Source organism: Phoxinus phoxinus, assembly GCF_949152265.1.
Source record: "Phoxinus phoxinus genome assembly, chromosome: 5".
NCBI lineage: Eukaryota > Metazoa > Chordata > Actinopteri > Cypriniformes > Leuciscidae > Phoxinus > Phoxinus phoxinus.
Window position 1 is genome coordinate 18,828,982 of NC_136880.1, and position 15,002 is coordinate 18,843,983.

A 15,002-nucleotide genomic window follows, 5' to 3' on the forward strand; every position below is an offset into this window, starting at 1 on the left:
GCCCGCTAACAGCCTCAATCCAACTCTCGGGAATGCCATAAGGGCACAAGGCTTTTCCTCCTTCTCCTCCCGTCACTCTCTCTCTCTCCTCTGCGAGGAGATAACAGCTTCTCCTTTAGTCTTCCTCAACAGTTTGGAGCAATGAACGATAGTCCCTTGCAAGTGCTGACGTTGCCTACTTCTCCGTACCCCGACCAGAGGCCTGGAACCAGTGGCCTGAGGAAGAAGGTCCATATTTTCCAATCTAAAAAGAACTACTTGCACAACTTCATTCAGTGCATCTTCTCCTCCATCGACCTGCGGGACAGGCAGGGCTCCACTATGGTGGTGGGAGGAGATGGACGCTACTTCAATTCGACAGCAATTCAGGTCATAGTGCAGATGGCTGCTGCTAATGGGGTCAGTTGCAATTCTTACAGTTGTTTTCTTATGAGGAACCACTATATGTTTCTAAATCTCATCCAGGTTATCGTTACAGACACCTGGCTCTCTTCCCAGATGCATCATGACACCTGCACTGTTTCTTTTGTAGTATATTATTGGCCTACTTTATACTCTTGTGGTTTGATGGCAAGAAATACTGTAGGTCTCCAAATAGAGTACATTTTCAACATAAGCAGTGTAAGGAAATAAATATCAAATAGATAGCTGGTTTATTGCTGACCACTTTTCAGTTTTTCCATATTTTCCACTTTCCACACTTTCCATATTTATTCTTGACACAAATGATAGGTACAGATCCAGCTAACAGAGAACATTCTCAGAACTTTGGCTATCATTCTGGTTAGGTTTTAAGTTATAAACTAAAATTCTTAGAGAAATGATAATAGAAGTTAAGGTTTTTAATGATGTTCTGAAAACGTGAGTTGAAACATTATTTATACAAACATAGTTAATGGAATGTTTTTTTCTGAAACGTTTTAGTTGAATGAACATTTGATAAATATTACTACTTGTTTCAGAATGATCCGAGAACATTGAAATGTAACATTCCCATAAAGTTTGCAAATGATAAGTTCCCTTAACGTTCGCATAACCAAAAAAAATTCTAATTCAAATAGCCTACTGGATGTACAAAAATAAAGTTTTCTCAATGGGAACATTACCGAAACATTCCTAGAACTTTTTTGTTTGCTGGGTATATAGGACACATAAGCAAATGGTGGCAATCTTTAATACATTTCTAATTTTGCCAATTTGGATCTGACACAGGTGGAAAGAGCATGTTGATCTAGTTGTTGCTCTATTAACTTTGTACAGTAAACACATTAACACTATAATTTCTCATATGACATTGGTCCATTTAAAATTTTTACATGATGTCCTTATATGATGACCAGTAACAAATGGTGTTTAATTCAATGGGGCTGATGAATTTCTTAGGTGGGTCGTGTTGTGATTGGTCAGAATGGCATTATGTCGACGCCGGCTGTGTCGTGCGTGATCAGGAAGATTAAAGCCATTGGTGGGATTATTCTTACTGCCAGTCACAACCCTGGAGGACCTGACGGAGACTTCGGCATCAAATTTAATACTGCCAATGGAGGTAAAATAGCTCACATGTGATTATGAAGTTTTTTTGTTTTGTTTTTGCGTTATCATTGTAAATCTTCAATGCAGGTCCAGCACCAGAGGCTGTCACAAATAAAGTCTTCCAAATGAGCAGAATCATAGAGGAATATGCCATCTGTCCTGAACTCAGAGTTGATCTAGGGACTATTGGCAAGCAATCTTTCGACCTGGAGAACAAATTCAAACCTTTTACAGGTGAAAGCATTTGCAACACAACTCCTGAGCTGTTGATTCAAAAGAATGGCATAACAAATTAACAGAATGTCCTGTCGATATTCTGTCATGCAGTAGAAATTGTGGACCCAGTTGAATCCTATGCCAACTCTCTGAGGAACATCTTCGATTTTGCCATTCTGAAGGAGTTACTATCAGGAGACGATCACATACAAATCCGTTTAGATGCCATGCATGGAGGTGAGGAACCATATTTCTTTCCACTGATATAGAAACAGACTGATCTAGCCATTGAGTTACCTCCATAGCCAACGCTTCATCAAGTTCATTTTCCACATTTTGAAAAGAGCATTTAGAGTAGCAGCTGCATCTACTTAATGGTCCGAAGATGCTTCCATGTATGCCTGTTGGATAGGGATGAGTTTAGACTTCTCTGTGAGATTGAGTTTCCATATACATGCTGTGATCTGAATGATTAAGACAAGCCATCTGACATAATATTAAAAACAGGCACAGCTCTCCTCTTTCAAGGAGTAACTCCATACCACATTGATGAGTTCCTTGAAATTACAGGAATCTTTGGATGGCTTCCATTGCAATTGCATTACTGTAAATGCAATGTTTGCTTGTTTTAAGTCTGGTAATCAACAGAATGTCATGGTTTCTCTAGATGCAGTTTAAATAGTTTTGAACCCAGAGCATTCCTTAAGCGAGAGTTTATTCAAATTGAATCAATGAAAATATTTTAACAGGTAAAGAAAGGATGGCTCTCAGTATGAATCATTATATGTACAACTTGGTCTTGTCTCATTAAAACGTCTGATTCTGAACTTTTGTTATTGAACCTCCATTGGTTCTACAGTGATTGGACCGTATGTGAAGAAGATCCTGTGTGAGGAGCTGGGCTCCCCTGCAAATTCAGCCATTAACTGTGTACCTCTGGAAAACTTTGGTGGTTGCCACCCAGACCCCAACTTGACCTATGGCGCAGACCTTGTTGAGACAATGAAGAGTGGACAGTATGACTTTGGAGCTGCTTTTGATGGTGACGGTGTAGGTGTTGAGACATCACGGCCTTGCTATACAACCTTTTTACCCAAGTGCTCTAGTGAGAGTCAGTATAACATTTTCTTGACCCCCTCCTGACCCAGTCGCTCTCTCTCTCTCTTTCTAGGACCGTAATATGATCCTTGGGAAGCATGGCTTCTTCGTAAACCCCTCCGACTCAGTTGCCGTCATTGCTGCAAACATCTTCTGCATTCCTTACTTCCAGCACACAGGAGTAAGAGGCTTTGCTAGGAGTATGCCCACCAGTGCAGCTCTAGACATGTGAATATTACTCCCAAATGTTTCACATTATTAAAGATGTTCATTTACCAGGATTATCTGTATCTCGACTCACTCTGCGCTTCTATGCAGGGTGGCCAGGGCCACCAAGATCCAACTGTACGAGACTCCAACCGGTTGGAAATTCTTTGGGAGCTTGATGGAGGCAGGACGTCTCTCACTGTGTGGGGAGGAAAGTTTTGGCACAGGTAATGAATGTACAGTCCCAATACATTTAAAGACAAATATATAATAATAAAAAATAAAAAAAAATCTTCAATTATGGGCACTTTTGGCAATGACAAACATCTAACATCATTTAACATCTCTTAGAGAGGACCTATAATGCCCTTTTATCCAAAAGTTTTTGGGGTCTACTTGAATAGGTTTTCATGCTTGAATGTTCAAAAAAACATTATTTTTGTCTCATATTTGACATTGTTGCAGCTCCTCTCTTCCCAGTCTGTTAGTAACGCTCAGGGGTGCGTTTCCCGTACAGTGACATAACTGCTTAACTACCATAGTCGAGAGCTGTCGTTTCAACCACACCACTTTGCGATGCTGTTTGCGAATGTTCGTTAGAACTATGGTTTCGGAAAACACGACTCGTTGAACTATGCTAATAACGACGGAACTTGCGATGATAGTTTGCTTATGATGCTTTTGGCACCCCTGTCTAGTTCCTGTCTCTATGAAGCCCCTCCTTTTGAAAAGCGCAATGTGCTCTGATTGGTCGGCTGGATCAGTGTGTTGTGATTGGGTGACCACTTTGAGCGTGTTTCAGAAATGTCACGCCCCTTACCATAACCATAAGTTTTCAACACACTATTAATGCAAACAGGGCCTCTCCCCCTTTTCTTGTCTATTTTGGGGGAATTATGATTGTCCTTTACTGATATAGAGAATAGGGAATGTGTGCTTTGTAACTTTGCAGACCTTTTTCATGCTCAAACAGTAACACTAATAGTGTGGCACATGAAGACATTTTGACATCCATGGAACCTTTCTATTGTGCAAAAGGTTCTTGAAAAAAGGTTATTCAGGTTATTTAATTGTTCTTCACTGAAAAGTTATTTGGTAAATGTTTCTTCTACGGCTTCGCTGTGATTTATTTTTATTTCTTCAAACATGTATTATTTTTCATCACATGCTCATCACTGACACTGCTGCTTCCATAGACCTTTCACTCAACTTCCGTATTTGTGACCGGAAATACGCAATCGTCGTGGTAATCTTCTTCCTCACCGGTCAGGGCAACAGGTGAACAAATGGCACAAGCAACGAGCAAGAGTTATTGTAGCGTACCGGGCTGTTTCCCAAAAGCAGCCATATCTGTCTTTTCATTCCTTCCCTGTTGATGGTGAAGTTCGACTGAAGTGGATTCAGGCCATCCGGCGGGATGAAGGACCAAACTTTACAATTATAAAGGGGAGCACTTATGTCTGGGGCAGACACTTCACATCAGACGACTACGTTTTATGGATCACTGTTCGCCGCTTGAAACCAAAGGCTGTCCCTAGCCTTTTTCCTCGGAACGATTTCACCCCTAAAAGAAATAGGGACCCTGTGTATGAGCGGTGCCAAAAACGGCAGCCGTTAACATCTGTAGGAGTCAAGATAAAGGAAATAGCAAAGAATGTCTAAGTGGACACGCTAATAATTTGTCATTCTAGTTAACAGTTCAGTAACAGTTAGCCTGATCGCTCTCTACTTACCTTGATACTTATGGACAAATTCCTAGTGGAAAAAATTGTACCCTTTATTGATTATTTCTCCACGAGTCTTGTAATGTCGGCAAATGTAATATTTGGTAAATCTGTTAGCGAAGTTGTGTAGACTCTATGATCCCATTTATCTTGCCCGGGTATGTTTTTCTGATGTGTTGACGCTTGACAGGAACTCCACTTCCGCAACGATTACGTATTTCCGGTTATTGTGTGAAAGGTCTATAATAAACAAGTAAAGTAACTTTAGAAAAAAATATATTATTTGAAGTTGAAGACAAAACCCACAACACAACAAAAAAATGTGTCAACAAAGATATGATTAAATTTGCTATATCTTCTTGATAGGTTCAGATTATATCCGGGAGAAGGATGGGCTTTGGGCAGTGCTAGCATGGCTGTCCATCCTAGCGGTGAGGAGGCAAAGTGTAGAAGACATTTTGATAGACCACTGGAGAACCTATGGGAGGAACTACTACACCAGGTGTACTATCAGTAAAGGACCACTTCTACATATACAGTCTAGTCAGACATTTCATATTGATGACATATGTTCACAGATTTGATTATGAGGCGGTGGATTTAGATGCGGCTGTGGAGATGATGTTGGATCTTGAGCTGGTGGTTTCAGACAAGGCATTCATTGGGCAAGTGTTTACTGTGGGGGAAAAGAAATACCAAGTGGAGGCGGCAGACAATTTTGAGTACAGTGACCCTGTGGATGGAACCATTTCAAGAAATCAGGTACTGTTTTATAGTAGATTCTCCATATATATGATACAAGTAAAGACATAAAAAAGCAGACATTTAGCTATTTAATTGTCATTAAAAGCTTTTTAGCTATTTATTGAAACTCATTGCAGAAAGATTAATGGAACCACATAAAATGTTAACATGAAATATCAATTTTCATTTTGACAAAAGAATCTTAATTTCCTTCCCCCAAACCAGTTAAGTGCTAACTCCGCCCAGTAGCCAATTCTAACGATTTCATTGGTCAATGACAGTGCTGATTGTCTATATCTGGGGGTTTCTATCTTTTAGGGGGAGTTTACGCAAAAACTGTTCATTTATATGACAACAGCATTTTTGGGGCCTGAAAACACACATTTTTTAAAACGGGGTTCAAAGTGCAAGTTTTTTAAAACTATCACTATTATACATTATCATCTCAGTGTAGACTACAAAAAAGAGAATTTGTGAAAACGTATAGAGAGCCTAAGTCCCTCCCCTCCGCTTCCGGCTCATGGGACCTTATTTCGGAAAAAATATGTATGGTAGGAGTCTGAATAATTCGCTTGGTTGGGTCCTTACCATAGACTGTAAAAAAAATAGGTCCTTACATGTGCTTCCTTTCTCTGCTGTGCGCGCGCTACACATGCGATTCCGGGAGATTTTTTAACTAATTTGCGGGCAATTCTGAAATTATCGTACATTATGGGATTTTTTTCATTATTGATCGTACATTGTACAGAGGTCAAAATGATCGTACAAATACGATAATTATCGTACGTCTGGCAACACTGCATGGTGGTCCACCGGAAGGGGAGGGACTTAGGCTCTCTATTACATGTTCAGTCTAGGAGCGTAGTGTTTCTTTACAAAGTGACATCGCCAACTACTGGCCTGGAAGCAGAATATAGCATTTTTTAAATAGTTTTCGTGGATCCTTGTGAAAGGGGAACAAAAACCTTTTCCAGACAGCTATATATGTATTAAGTCCCAATTTATAGGCTACTATAAAAATATATTATAAAAGTGTAAAATATTATTTGGAAAATATTTAGTTTCTCTATACGTTAGCCTACATCTTTTTTTCTTTAACTCAACATTTTTATTTATCTAAATACATTTTACCTTTATCTTACATCTAAAGCATTAATTGAATACATAAATTAGTTTGTTTTATTATTAAAGAGGCTATATGCGTTTTTCTGAAATTTAAACTCGCGACTGACACCTGTGGCCAAAAAACAGAACTGCTCTTCCTTTCTGCTCGCTCGTACGTGCACACTTCACAAGTCATCTGCTGCAAGGAGGTCAGGTCAACATTATGTTTACAGAGGTAAGAACAGTCAAATACATATATTGTTTGAGATAAGTGTTCTGAGTGATCTGAAACGTTTAACATGAACGCGCTTGACGTCACATCCGCAGACAGCGCGGGAAAAATCCGACCCGACAGAAAATAGGCTTATTTGTACAGGCTTATAGGTGCACCCACTGTGAGCAGACAAGGTGTCAGTATGCTCATCAGGAGATGTTTGAGTCATAAATGGTAAAATAAAAAGGCTATTGTTTCGTTTATATTGGGGAAAAAGTTCCATATAGCCCCTTTAATTAATAATTGTTTTTGTCTAAACTTTTCCACATTGAGTTGACCAATGAAACTGGGTGTTGGGCGTCTTACCGCTTAACTGGTTTAAGGGGAAAATCTATGAAAATATCGCTGACAAATCAGGGAATGGGGATACTGTCTGTGATTAATGTCTGTAATGAATTGTATAACATTACAACATAAATATTAAGAACATGTAAACATTTCCTGTAGGGTTTGCGGATCATTTTTAAAGGAGGTTCTCGCATAATCTTTCGTCTTAGTGGGACCGATAGTTTCGGAGCCACAGTTCGCCTGTATATCGACAGTTTTGAGAAAGATATAAACAAGCTCTTTCAGGACCCACAGGTAAATAATGACTTGTTTATTATGGAACTTATTATTTTAACGTTCATACCTACGTCTTGCTTATCATATAACATTTAAACTGAACTATACAATGTTTCTTTTTTTCCACAGGTGGCGCTGGCGGAGCTCGTCACCATTGCCCTGCAGCTTTCACAGATACATGAGAGAACCGGGCGAAGAGGCCCTACTGTTATTACATGATTACTTTTAATGTCCTTTTACTTTTTCATTCTTTTTTGGGTTTTTTCTATACATTGCTTTAATCGAAAAATATAATTGCAACATGTTCTCGCCTTATCAGAGATGGCAAAGACATTCTCGAGCTTCACCTTTGCTTGGCTTATGAATATTAATTACGTCACTTGACGCTCCAGGAAGGTTGCCGAGCAACGTGGCCATAACCTAATTAATATTCATGAGATAACCGCTGACGAATTTTGTATTCGTGAATTCGCTGCCCAACAACGACATGTTGGACTCAAAAACAAGCACTGATGTGAAGTAATAATGTAATATACTCACTGGCTGAAATAATCGTGAAATGAGGCGCAGCTGTAACACAGGTAACTTAGGCTAAGTAAGTTAACTCCTGATAACGAATATAGGCCTACATAATTTAAGGAATGGTGTCTTCTATAAAACAATAAAATGTGCTATTCCAGCACTGATTGAGTGCATGATTCATTCATTAAGTTACGGGTTTTGATCATGTAAAGTCAAGAGTTGGGTAAAACTTATGTCTGTGTAAAAGTATTGCACAGCTGTCTGTCCACTTGTTTTATGCTGTACATTCAGTACATTTTGAATAAATGTCTCATTTACCCAGAGAGAGTGTTTATATTTCTGATACAGGCATTAGGCCATAACTTATATTATTATATTATGTATATTTTAGGTTCAAGGTTAAAAAAAACTAATGTGTAGTTACAAGTTTACACTTTAGGCTAGGTCCCATTAGTCAACTAACAATAAGCAATACATCTGTCACAGTATTTATTCATCTTTGTTAATGTTATTCATATTACTGATATAATTACAGGTTTAAAGGTGAAAGAATTGAATCAGACGAGCCTATTCCATGATTAGCCAAACTTTCCCTCACATGCCAACAGGTTACAGGCCACATGCACATACAGTGCTTTTGATGAGTCAGCATAATCCACACTCATTTTATATTGTTCTCTTATTGCTAAAGAAATAAGTAGCCATGGAAGCATATGATATGCTTTCCTGCCCTCCATCAACACAGATCATTAGGAACAGCCAGGAGCTGGAGGGTAAGAATAACCCACAAGTTCACGAACTCTGCCTTGCACATCATAAATCACATTTACCAAAATCATATTAAAATGTGATAATATTTTCACCATTTAAATCAGGCAGTGTGGCAGGTTTGGGGCTGAAGTCAAACGAAAGGCAAGAGCACAAATATTTTGACTCATTTACTTTAAAGTTTTGTAATATCATATAAAAAAAAATATATAGTATTTGTAAACTATCTCCTCTTCTTTACCAGACGAGTATGTAGAATTGCCTTTGAGGAGTATCTCGACATATGGATGAAAATCGCCACCACTAACCCAGAACTTCTGACAGGAGGTGAATGTAAGTGATTTACTAAGACTTTTACTTACTGTATAGTGATGGTGTGGAATACATCAGCAAATCTAATGTAGTGCTTCATTTCCTAACGTTTTACTTAAAAATATATATGTATATGAGCTCTATACAATGTTTTCAAATATAGAGTTTGGTGTGGAGATGGTCTGCCAAAATTCGTTGATTTTTTTTATTACAGCTTTGGATGAATTCATCAAATATACAGAGAGATGTGCAGTCAATCATGGGTCAGCAAGCAGTGATAAACATTGTCTCATTCAAATGCAGCGCAACATGTGAGTAGATGTAATACATATCCACTCATTACCCTTGTGGGGAAAAAAAGTGCGCTTTAGTGTACTTTTATAAAGTGTACTTATACAAATAATATACTTTAAAAGGAATACACTTATAAATGAATTAAATGCAATGTTTTCGGCGCACTTAATGCACATTATATGTAATTATTAACCATTGACAATTAACAACTTAAATCAGATTAAGTTAAAATAAAATGCATTAAGTTGGCATTAAGATAATTTTTTTTATACAACTTAAGAGAAACTTTAATACAACTTTATATGTACTTTACTTTCATAATTGTGTCTTTAAAATATAGTTAAAGTGCATTGATGAATGTACTGACAAGCAATTAATGTGAACTAAAATACACTTTAATGTCAGTTAAGTGTAATGTTTTCTACAAACTTATTGCATATTATATGTATATATCAAATGTATCACAGATCAAGTTCAAATTAAATGCAATTAGTTGAAATTAAGAGTGATTTTTTGGAACAACTTAAGTGGGACTTTAATACATTTTTATATGGACTTTGAAATACTGTATAGTAAAAATGTACTGACAAACAATTAATGTGAAATATACTTTAATGTAAAATACATGTAAACTATTATATAATAAAATACATTTGTAGTTTGTGTTTTTTTAATAAGAAATTTTGGATATTTCTAATTAAAAAAAAAAAAAGAAAAAAAAAAGACCTAGTTACAATCAACACAAATTGAAATTGAAACCCTCTACATTTACTGACAAAACAATCTCTAAAGTAAATACACAAAAACATTTCTGTTGATGCACAAGAAAAACCCAAGAAACTATACATAAACACAAACAGTTACAACACTTTAATTCTCATTTAGAAAGAGTCTGGAGGACTATTAGGCTTATACAGTATGCACAATAATTTTCTCCTCACATACAAAGGTACCTAAAGGATTGTTTCCTCGTAATTTACTGGTATCACTATACGTGTGGGGTCATTTGGTCCCCATAACGTAGGGATAACCAGTATACACGCATCATTTTAGAAGCAAACACAGTTAGGTACCTCACACACAGCCCATTTCAATTAATACAAACAAAATGAGAAGAAAAGTATCATTCCATGTACAACACTAAGATTCAAAACTTTGGGTAATGCTTTACAAAAAGGTTTTATTAGTTAACAACTACAGTTAACATGAACTAAGACATTCAAAAGTTGTGTATTAAAATTAGTTAATGCACTGTGAACTAGAATGAACAATGACTATAAATTGTATTAACTAACTTTAACAAACTATATTTCTATTAACAAAGATTGCCAAATACTATAAAAAATTGTTCATTGTTAGATCATGTTGGCTAATACATAAACTAATGTTAACAAATGAGACCTAATTGTAAAGTGTTACCGAACCTTGCTATAAGCTCTTAAACCTTTACAAGCACCAACAGTAAAAAGGACAAAAAAAAAAAAAAAAAAAAAAAACCCTCAGGAACTCCAAAGGCACAAAAACAAGAAAACTAAAATCGTTTGTCACACAGAAAGTACGCTTTCAATACAATAAAGCACACTTCTTTTTCGCAAGGGTACAAGTTTAGATATTATTAATTGAGTTTCAATGAAATATAGTTTACATTTCTGAGATAGAGGAGCGCTTGTAATGTTCTGTATCCCTCTTTTACTATATGTAAGGCTCTCCTTGTGGTGTCACAACAATTTTGAGATAAAAAGTAAAATGTAAGGTAACTATGACATTTTATCTTGTAGTTTGGACTGATATAGAAAGTCGAAATTGACAAAAAGTCTAGGTAACACTTTATTTTAGTGTCCTTGTTACATATGTTACATGTATTTACCATAGTAATAACAGGAAATGATGCATAATTACATGCAACAAACCCTCAACCAAACCCTAATCATACCCTAACCCTATAGTAAGTACATGTAGTTAATTCATATTACTCAGTACTTAAATATATAATTACACTAACAATGACACCTTAAAATAATCAAAGTCTAAATTACTAGATAAAAAGCCATAATTATGACAAACATTGGGACTTTTTAGGTCGTAATTATGACTGTCATGTTGACTTTTTATGTAAAAATTACAGCGTAGTGTCTCATAATTTTGATTTTTTTTTTTTATCTTATAATTTACCAAAAAAAGCATGATTCTTATGTGGAGGAAATGGGCTTTAATACTCATGATATCACCCGAAGGACTGTTTTTGCTGTAGTAAAGAACTGCACTCCATACAAACATACTAGCTCATTATCAATGCTTGCTTTTAATGAGTGGATACTGTATAATGGGCTTTACTATTTAATATTGGAAGACCCTTATAATACGTTTTTGGTTTTTTATGTGCAGCCCTGTTCAGAAGCTTCCGAAGAAGCGCAGCCGTGTGGACCGCATGAGAAGACTCTACATGCAGCGCAGAGCTCCAGGTGATTGGTCCTGTAGATCTGACTGTGTGTGTCCTTTCGGAGATCCCACCTCACCCCAGTTTCTGCAAATGTGTACCCCATTAGAACCGCCGATCCCCCAGATTCCAGGTCCTGCTCAGGGTTCAGATGGGCGGGAACACTGGGAGCAAGAAATGGACGAACTGGTGGAATGGACTCATTCCCTCTCTTTGAAAGAATTGGATAACCTATGACCTCTAGCACAAATTGGATAATATAACGTGATCCTATAAAATACAAATCAGAACTTTTTTTCAAACCAGAACTGGATTTTTTAACAATTTCTTTAGAACACGTTTAAAACAAAGTAACATTTTATTTAAAAACGTATTTTTTTTCTACAATTATGACAATATCTATCTATCGATCTATCTATCTATCTATCTATCTATCTATCTATCTATCTATCTATCTATCTGATTGACATAGATATTACAGTAAAATACAACAAATATGTCTCCTGTGATAATAAGGCACTTCTGCATTTTACCTTTCATAAAATAACTCAACCACATCAAATATAATGTATAAAAATGTATTATTATAAATTAATCTTTTTAGCACTTGATTCTTAAATGCTAATGTAGGCTGTTTCGTTAGCCGAGTATCTGTAAGAATACACTGTGTTGAGTGGGAGGCACTGGGAGAGTGTTTTGGAGGTAGGTGATTAACTGACAAAAAGAAAGTAAGGTGCAAAATAGTATAATGAAGGTATAGAAAAATATGAAAAATTAAATCTAATATAGAGTAATAGGTATAGAAAAATATGACCAAATGAATCTGAATTCTGTAGGTGAACCTGATGTGATGAAAGGAAGTTAGATGTTTGTTGTATCTCTAGAGAGGAGAAACGCGAACTCTTTAATCAGGCTCTCAAAGTCCGCTCGGTCTTCTGGGGCTCGACTCCAGCACCTGCGCATCTGAGTGTACACCTGCAGCCACAGAGACGCATATATTGAAGAATCTGGCCACAATACAGTATAATATAACGTCGGTTCATTTTGTGTCGCAAATGCACCAGAAACAGCCCCTCCACAGACTAAAGTCCATGGGTGGCTGTTTCTCAGAGGTCAAGTATCTTACCATATCAGGGCAGGAATCTGGGCATGGCATCCTCCAGCCTTTCTCAAGAGCTTCTACCAGTCTGACCATAGTCATCTGCCCTTTAGTCGGACCAATCATCTGCTGGAAAACCTACCAGAGATACATTTTCAGCAACATTAAATAATTTAGATAAACAGACAGTGCACACGTGGGAGAATATGCAACATGCAATATGGCGGAATAAGTCCAGATGACCAATCTAAGCCAAATACAGCCGCAGAGTAAACAGATTTTCCGTTACATTGACTTTCCAACATTTAACAGGAATCACCGAATTCACTGTGTTACTAGAAGTATCAGGTTAATATCAGGTTTGTAATGGCCAGGGGCGGCTTACCTTTGGAGGGCTGTTGTCACGGTCACAGTAGGTCATCATTTCATAGAGGGTGACCCCAAATGACCAAACATCAGATGCCTTATAGAACTTCCGACTAATCAGACACTCCGGAGCATACCTGCACACACACAGAGCACAATCAGTGTAAAGTAGCGGCTGTGGGATTAAACAATGTCTGAATCACGTTTCTTTAGCAGCAAATCAGCATCCTAGAATGATTTCGGAAGGATCATGTGACACTGAAGACTGGAGTAATGATCAAAGGAACAAATTAAACATTATTTTACTATAAAATGATTTCCCAATATTGCTGTTTTTAAGGTATTTTGGATCAAATAAATGCAGCCTTGGTGAGCATAAGCATAATAATACTAAACATCTACTGATAGTAAACTTTTGAATGGTAGTGTATAAATCATTGGCTAATCTGAGAACTCTTCAGAAAACATGCCTCTATTCCTCCTTTATAGGAATATCCAACAAATTTAAAAAACAAGTTGATACATGATGATTCTTGAAAGTTGTATAACGTCCAATCTAAGCGGAAATGGTGCTGCTTTTACCAGTACACAGGACTGTCCTGTTCTTCTGTCACTTTGTAATAATCCTTATCATCTTTGATGCTCTTAGTCAGACCAAAATCCCCGATCTTCACAAGTGACTCATTCTCCACTAAGATGTTCCTCGCTGCTAGATCCCTGTGGATGTAGTTCTGAGATCCCAGGTACTCCATTCCCTGATGAACACACAGGAAACAGTCAAACCCACAATATACTGTATACCTGGAAACTAAAATTACATTGGAAACTGAAAATACAAAAAGCTAATTCAAAATATTAACAAATACTATAATTATATAAATACTAAAAACACTGGCTGGGAACTAAAATGTGTTCTATGAATTCTATAAAATTCTGTGAATTCTATAAAAAAAATTATTGTTCTATTAGTTCTATAACAACATTTTCAAAATATTTATAGAAATTCCAGTAAGAATCCTGTATTTCGCTGCTTTATTTGACTAGGGAAGTGTAACGGTGCAAAATATTTAAACTACATCGGTCACACTGTTATTCATAGTGATCTCTGCTGATGTGTGGCATAAAAAAAAATAGCGGATACTTGCTTACAGTAAGTCACAATTAAATATATATATGAATGTAATTGCATTGGATAAAAAATATCAAACTAGTTGGCATCTGAAAGCTTGTTTAGTGTAAAAAACAGGCGAGTTATTGATAAAGTAGCTGCTTGTTGTATTGGCTATCAGTGTTGGGGGGTTATGCACTACCAGTAACATGCATTATGTAATCAGATTGCTTTTTTGATGTAATGAGTAAAGTAACATTACTTTAGAAATGTACACAAATATTTTAGTTACTTTTATGAAAAAAAAAAACCTGTTATGTTAAGAGATATTTTCTATGGCATACATAGCTATAGGGGTCACAAAATATTGTGGTCAGACTATAGACTTAAGTAATATGAAAAATGAAGGTGGGTTATTTTTGTATCACATTACTTTTGAGAGTAACTGTGTTTTACCTGACATATCTGAAGAGCATAAAGCAGCAGTTTCTTCTGTGTGACGTTGGATTTGTTATTAGGCAGGTATTCTTTCAGACTGCCAGCGGGCATATACTCCATAATGAGCATGATACTCGTTCCTCCTGAGTGACACACATTAACAGCAAGCGATAAGTAATACAGCGAGTGTATAT

General features: G+C 36.7%; 3 protein-coding genes across 9 annotated transcripts in view; 2 read left to right on the forward strand and 1 right to left on the reverse strand.

The window, feature by feature from the left end:
- On the forward strand, window positions 1-8,306 carry LOC306998275 (phosphoglucomutase-1-like). Of its 4 annotated transcripts, none has more exons than XR_013797538.1 (11): window positions 1-399; window positions 1,384-1,546; window positions 1,621-1,767; window positions 1,861-1,986; window positions 2,609-2,799; window positions 2,921-3,075; window positions 3,166-3,281; window positions 5,145-5,280; window positions 5,357-5,540; window positions 7,398-7,482; window positions 7,594-7,893. XR_013797538.1 is itself a non-coding variant. In XM_079612202.1 (11 exons), exons 1-11 carry the CDS (start codon window positions 142-144, stop codon window positions 7,681-7,683), a joined length of 1,701 nt encoding a protein of 566 aa, XP_079468328.1. In that variant the 5' UTR covers window positions 1-141; the 3' UTR covers window positions 7,684-8,306. The 4 variants fall into 4 exon arrangements, 2 of the variants coding, with proteins under 2 accessions (XP_079468328.1, XP_079468329.1); XR_013797539.1 differs by having other exon boundaries at window positions 3,175-3,281; XM_079612202.1 differs by having other exon boundaries at window positions 7,348-7,482; window positions 7,594-8,306.
- The window catches only part of LOC306998276 (uncharacterized protein), a gene marked incomplete at its 3' end in the record, with an annotated part of 7,446 nt that continues 351 nt past the window's right edge, over window positions 7,908-15,002 (forward strand). Inside the window, exons 1-7 of one of the 4 annotated variants that reach the window (XM_079612206.1) lie at window positions 7,908-8,045; window positions 8,678-8,759; window positions 8,862-8,898; window positions 8,999-9,087; window positions 9,281-9,377; window positions 11,746-11,822; window positions 11,907-12,044. In XM_079612206.1, coding sequence (XP_079468332.1) covers window positions 8,690-8,759; window positions 8,862-8,898; window positions 8,999-9,087; window positions 9,281-9,377; window positions 11,746-11,822; window positions 11,907-12,034 — 498 coding nt within the window. In that variant the 5' untranslated portion in view covers window positions 7,908-8,045; window positions 8,678-8,689. Of the gene's footprint in view, window positions 8,046-8,677; window positions 8,760-8,861; window positions 8,899-8,998; window positions 9,088-9,280; window positions 9,378-11,745; window positions 12,045-15,002 lie in introns of those variants that run through there. The other 3 variants (XM_079612207.1, XM_079612204.1, XM_079612205.1) reach the window with 3 other exon arrangements.
- Window positions 12,545-15,002, reverse strand: part of LOC306998274 (tyrosine-protein kinase JAK1-like) — an 18,908-nt gene continuing 16,450 nt past the window's right edge. Inside the window, exons 20-24 of the mRNA XM_079612201.1 lie at window positions 14,827-14,951; window positions 13,845-14,017; window positions 13,282-13,399; window positions 12,924-13,034; window positions 12,545-12,772 (exon numbers count right to left, since the gene is read on the reverse strand). Of these exons, the coding sequence (XP_079468327.1) occupies window positions 12,659-12,772; window positions 12,924-13,034; window positions 13,282-13,399; window positions 13,845-14,017; window positions 14,827-14,951 (641 nt within the window). The 3' untranslated portion in view covers window positions 12,545-12,658. The remainder of the gene's footprint in view (window positions 12,773-12,923; window positions 13,035-13,281; window positions 13,400-13,844; window positions 14,018-14,826; window positions 14,952-15,002) is intronic.

Coding starts and splice junctions, on each gene's coding strand:
- LOC306998275 (XM_079612202.1), top strand. CDS start 142: ATGAACGATAGTCCCTTGCAAGTGCTGACGTTGCCTACTTCTCCGTAC. Junction 1,987..2,608: donor TTTAGATGCCATGCATGGAG/GTGAGGAACCAT, acceptor TTGGTTCTACAG/TGATTGGACCGTATGTGAAG. Junction 5,281..5,356: donor GGGAGGAACTACTACACCAG/GTGTACTATCAG, acceptor ATATGTTCACAG/ATTTGATTATGAGGCGGTGG.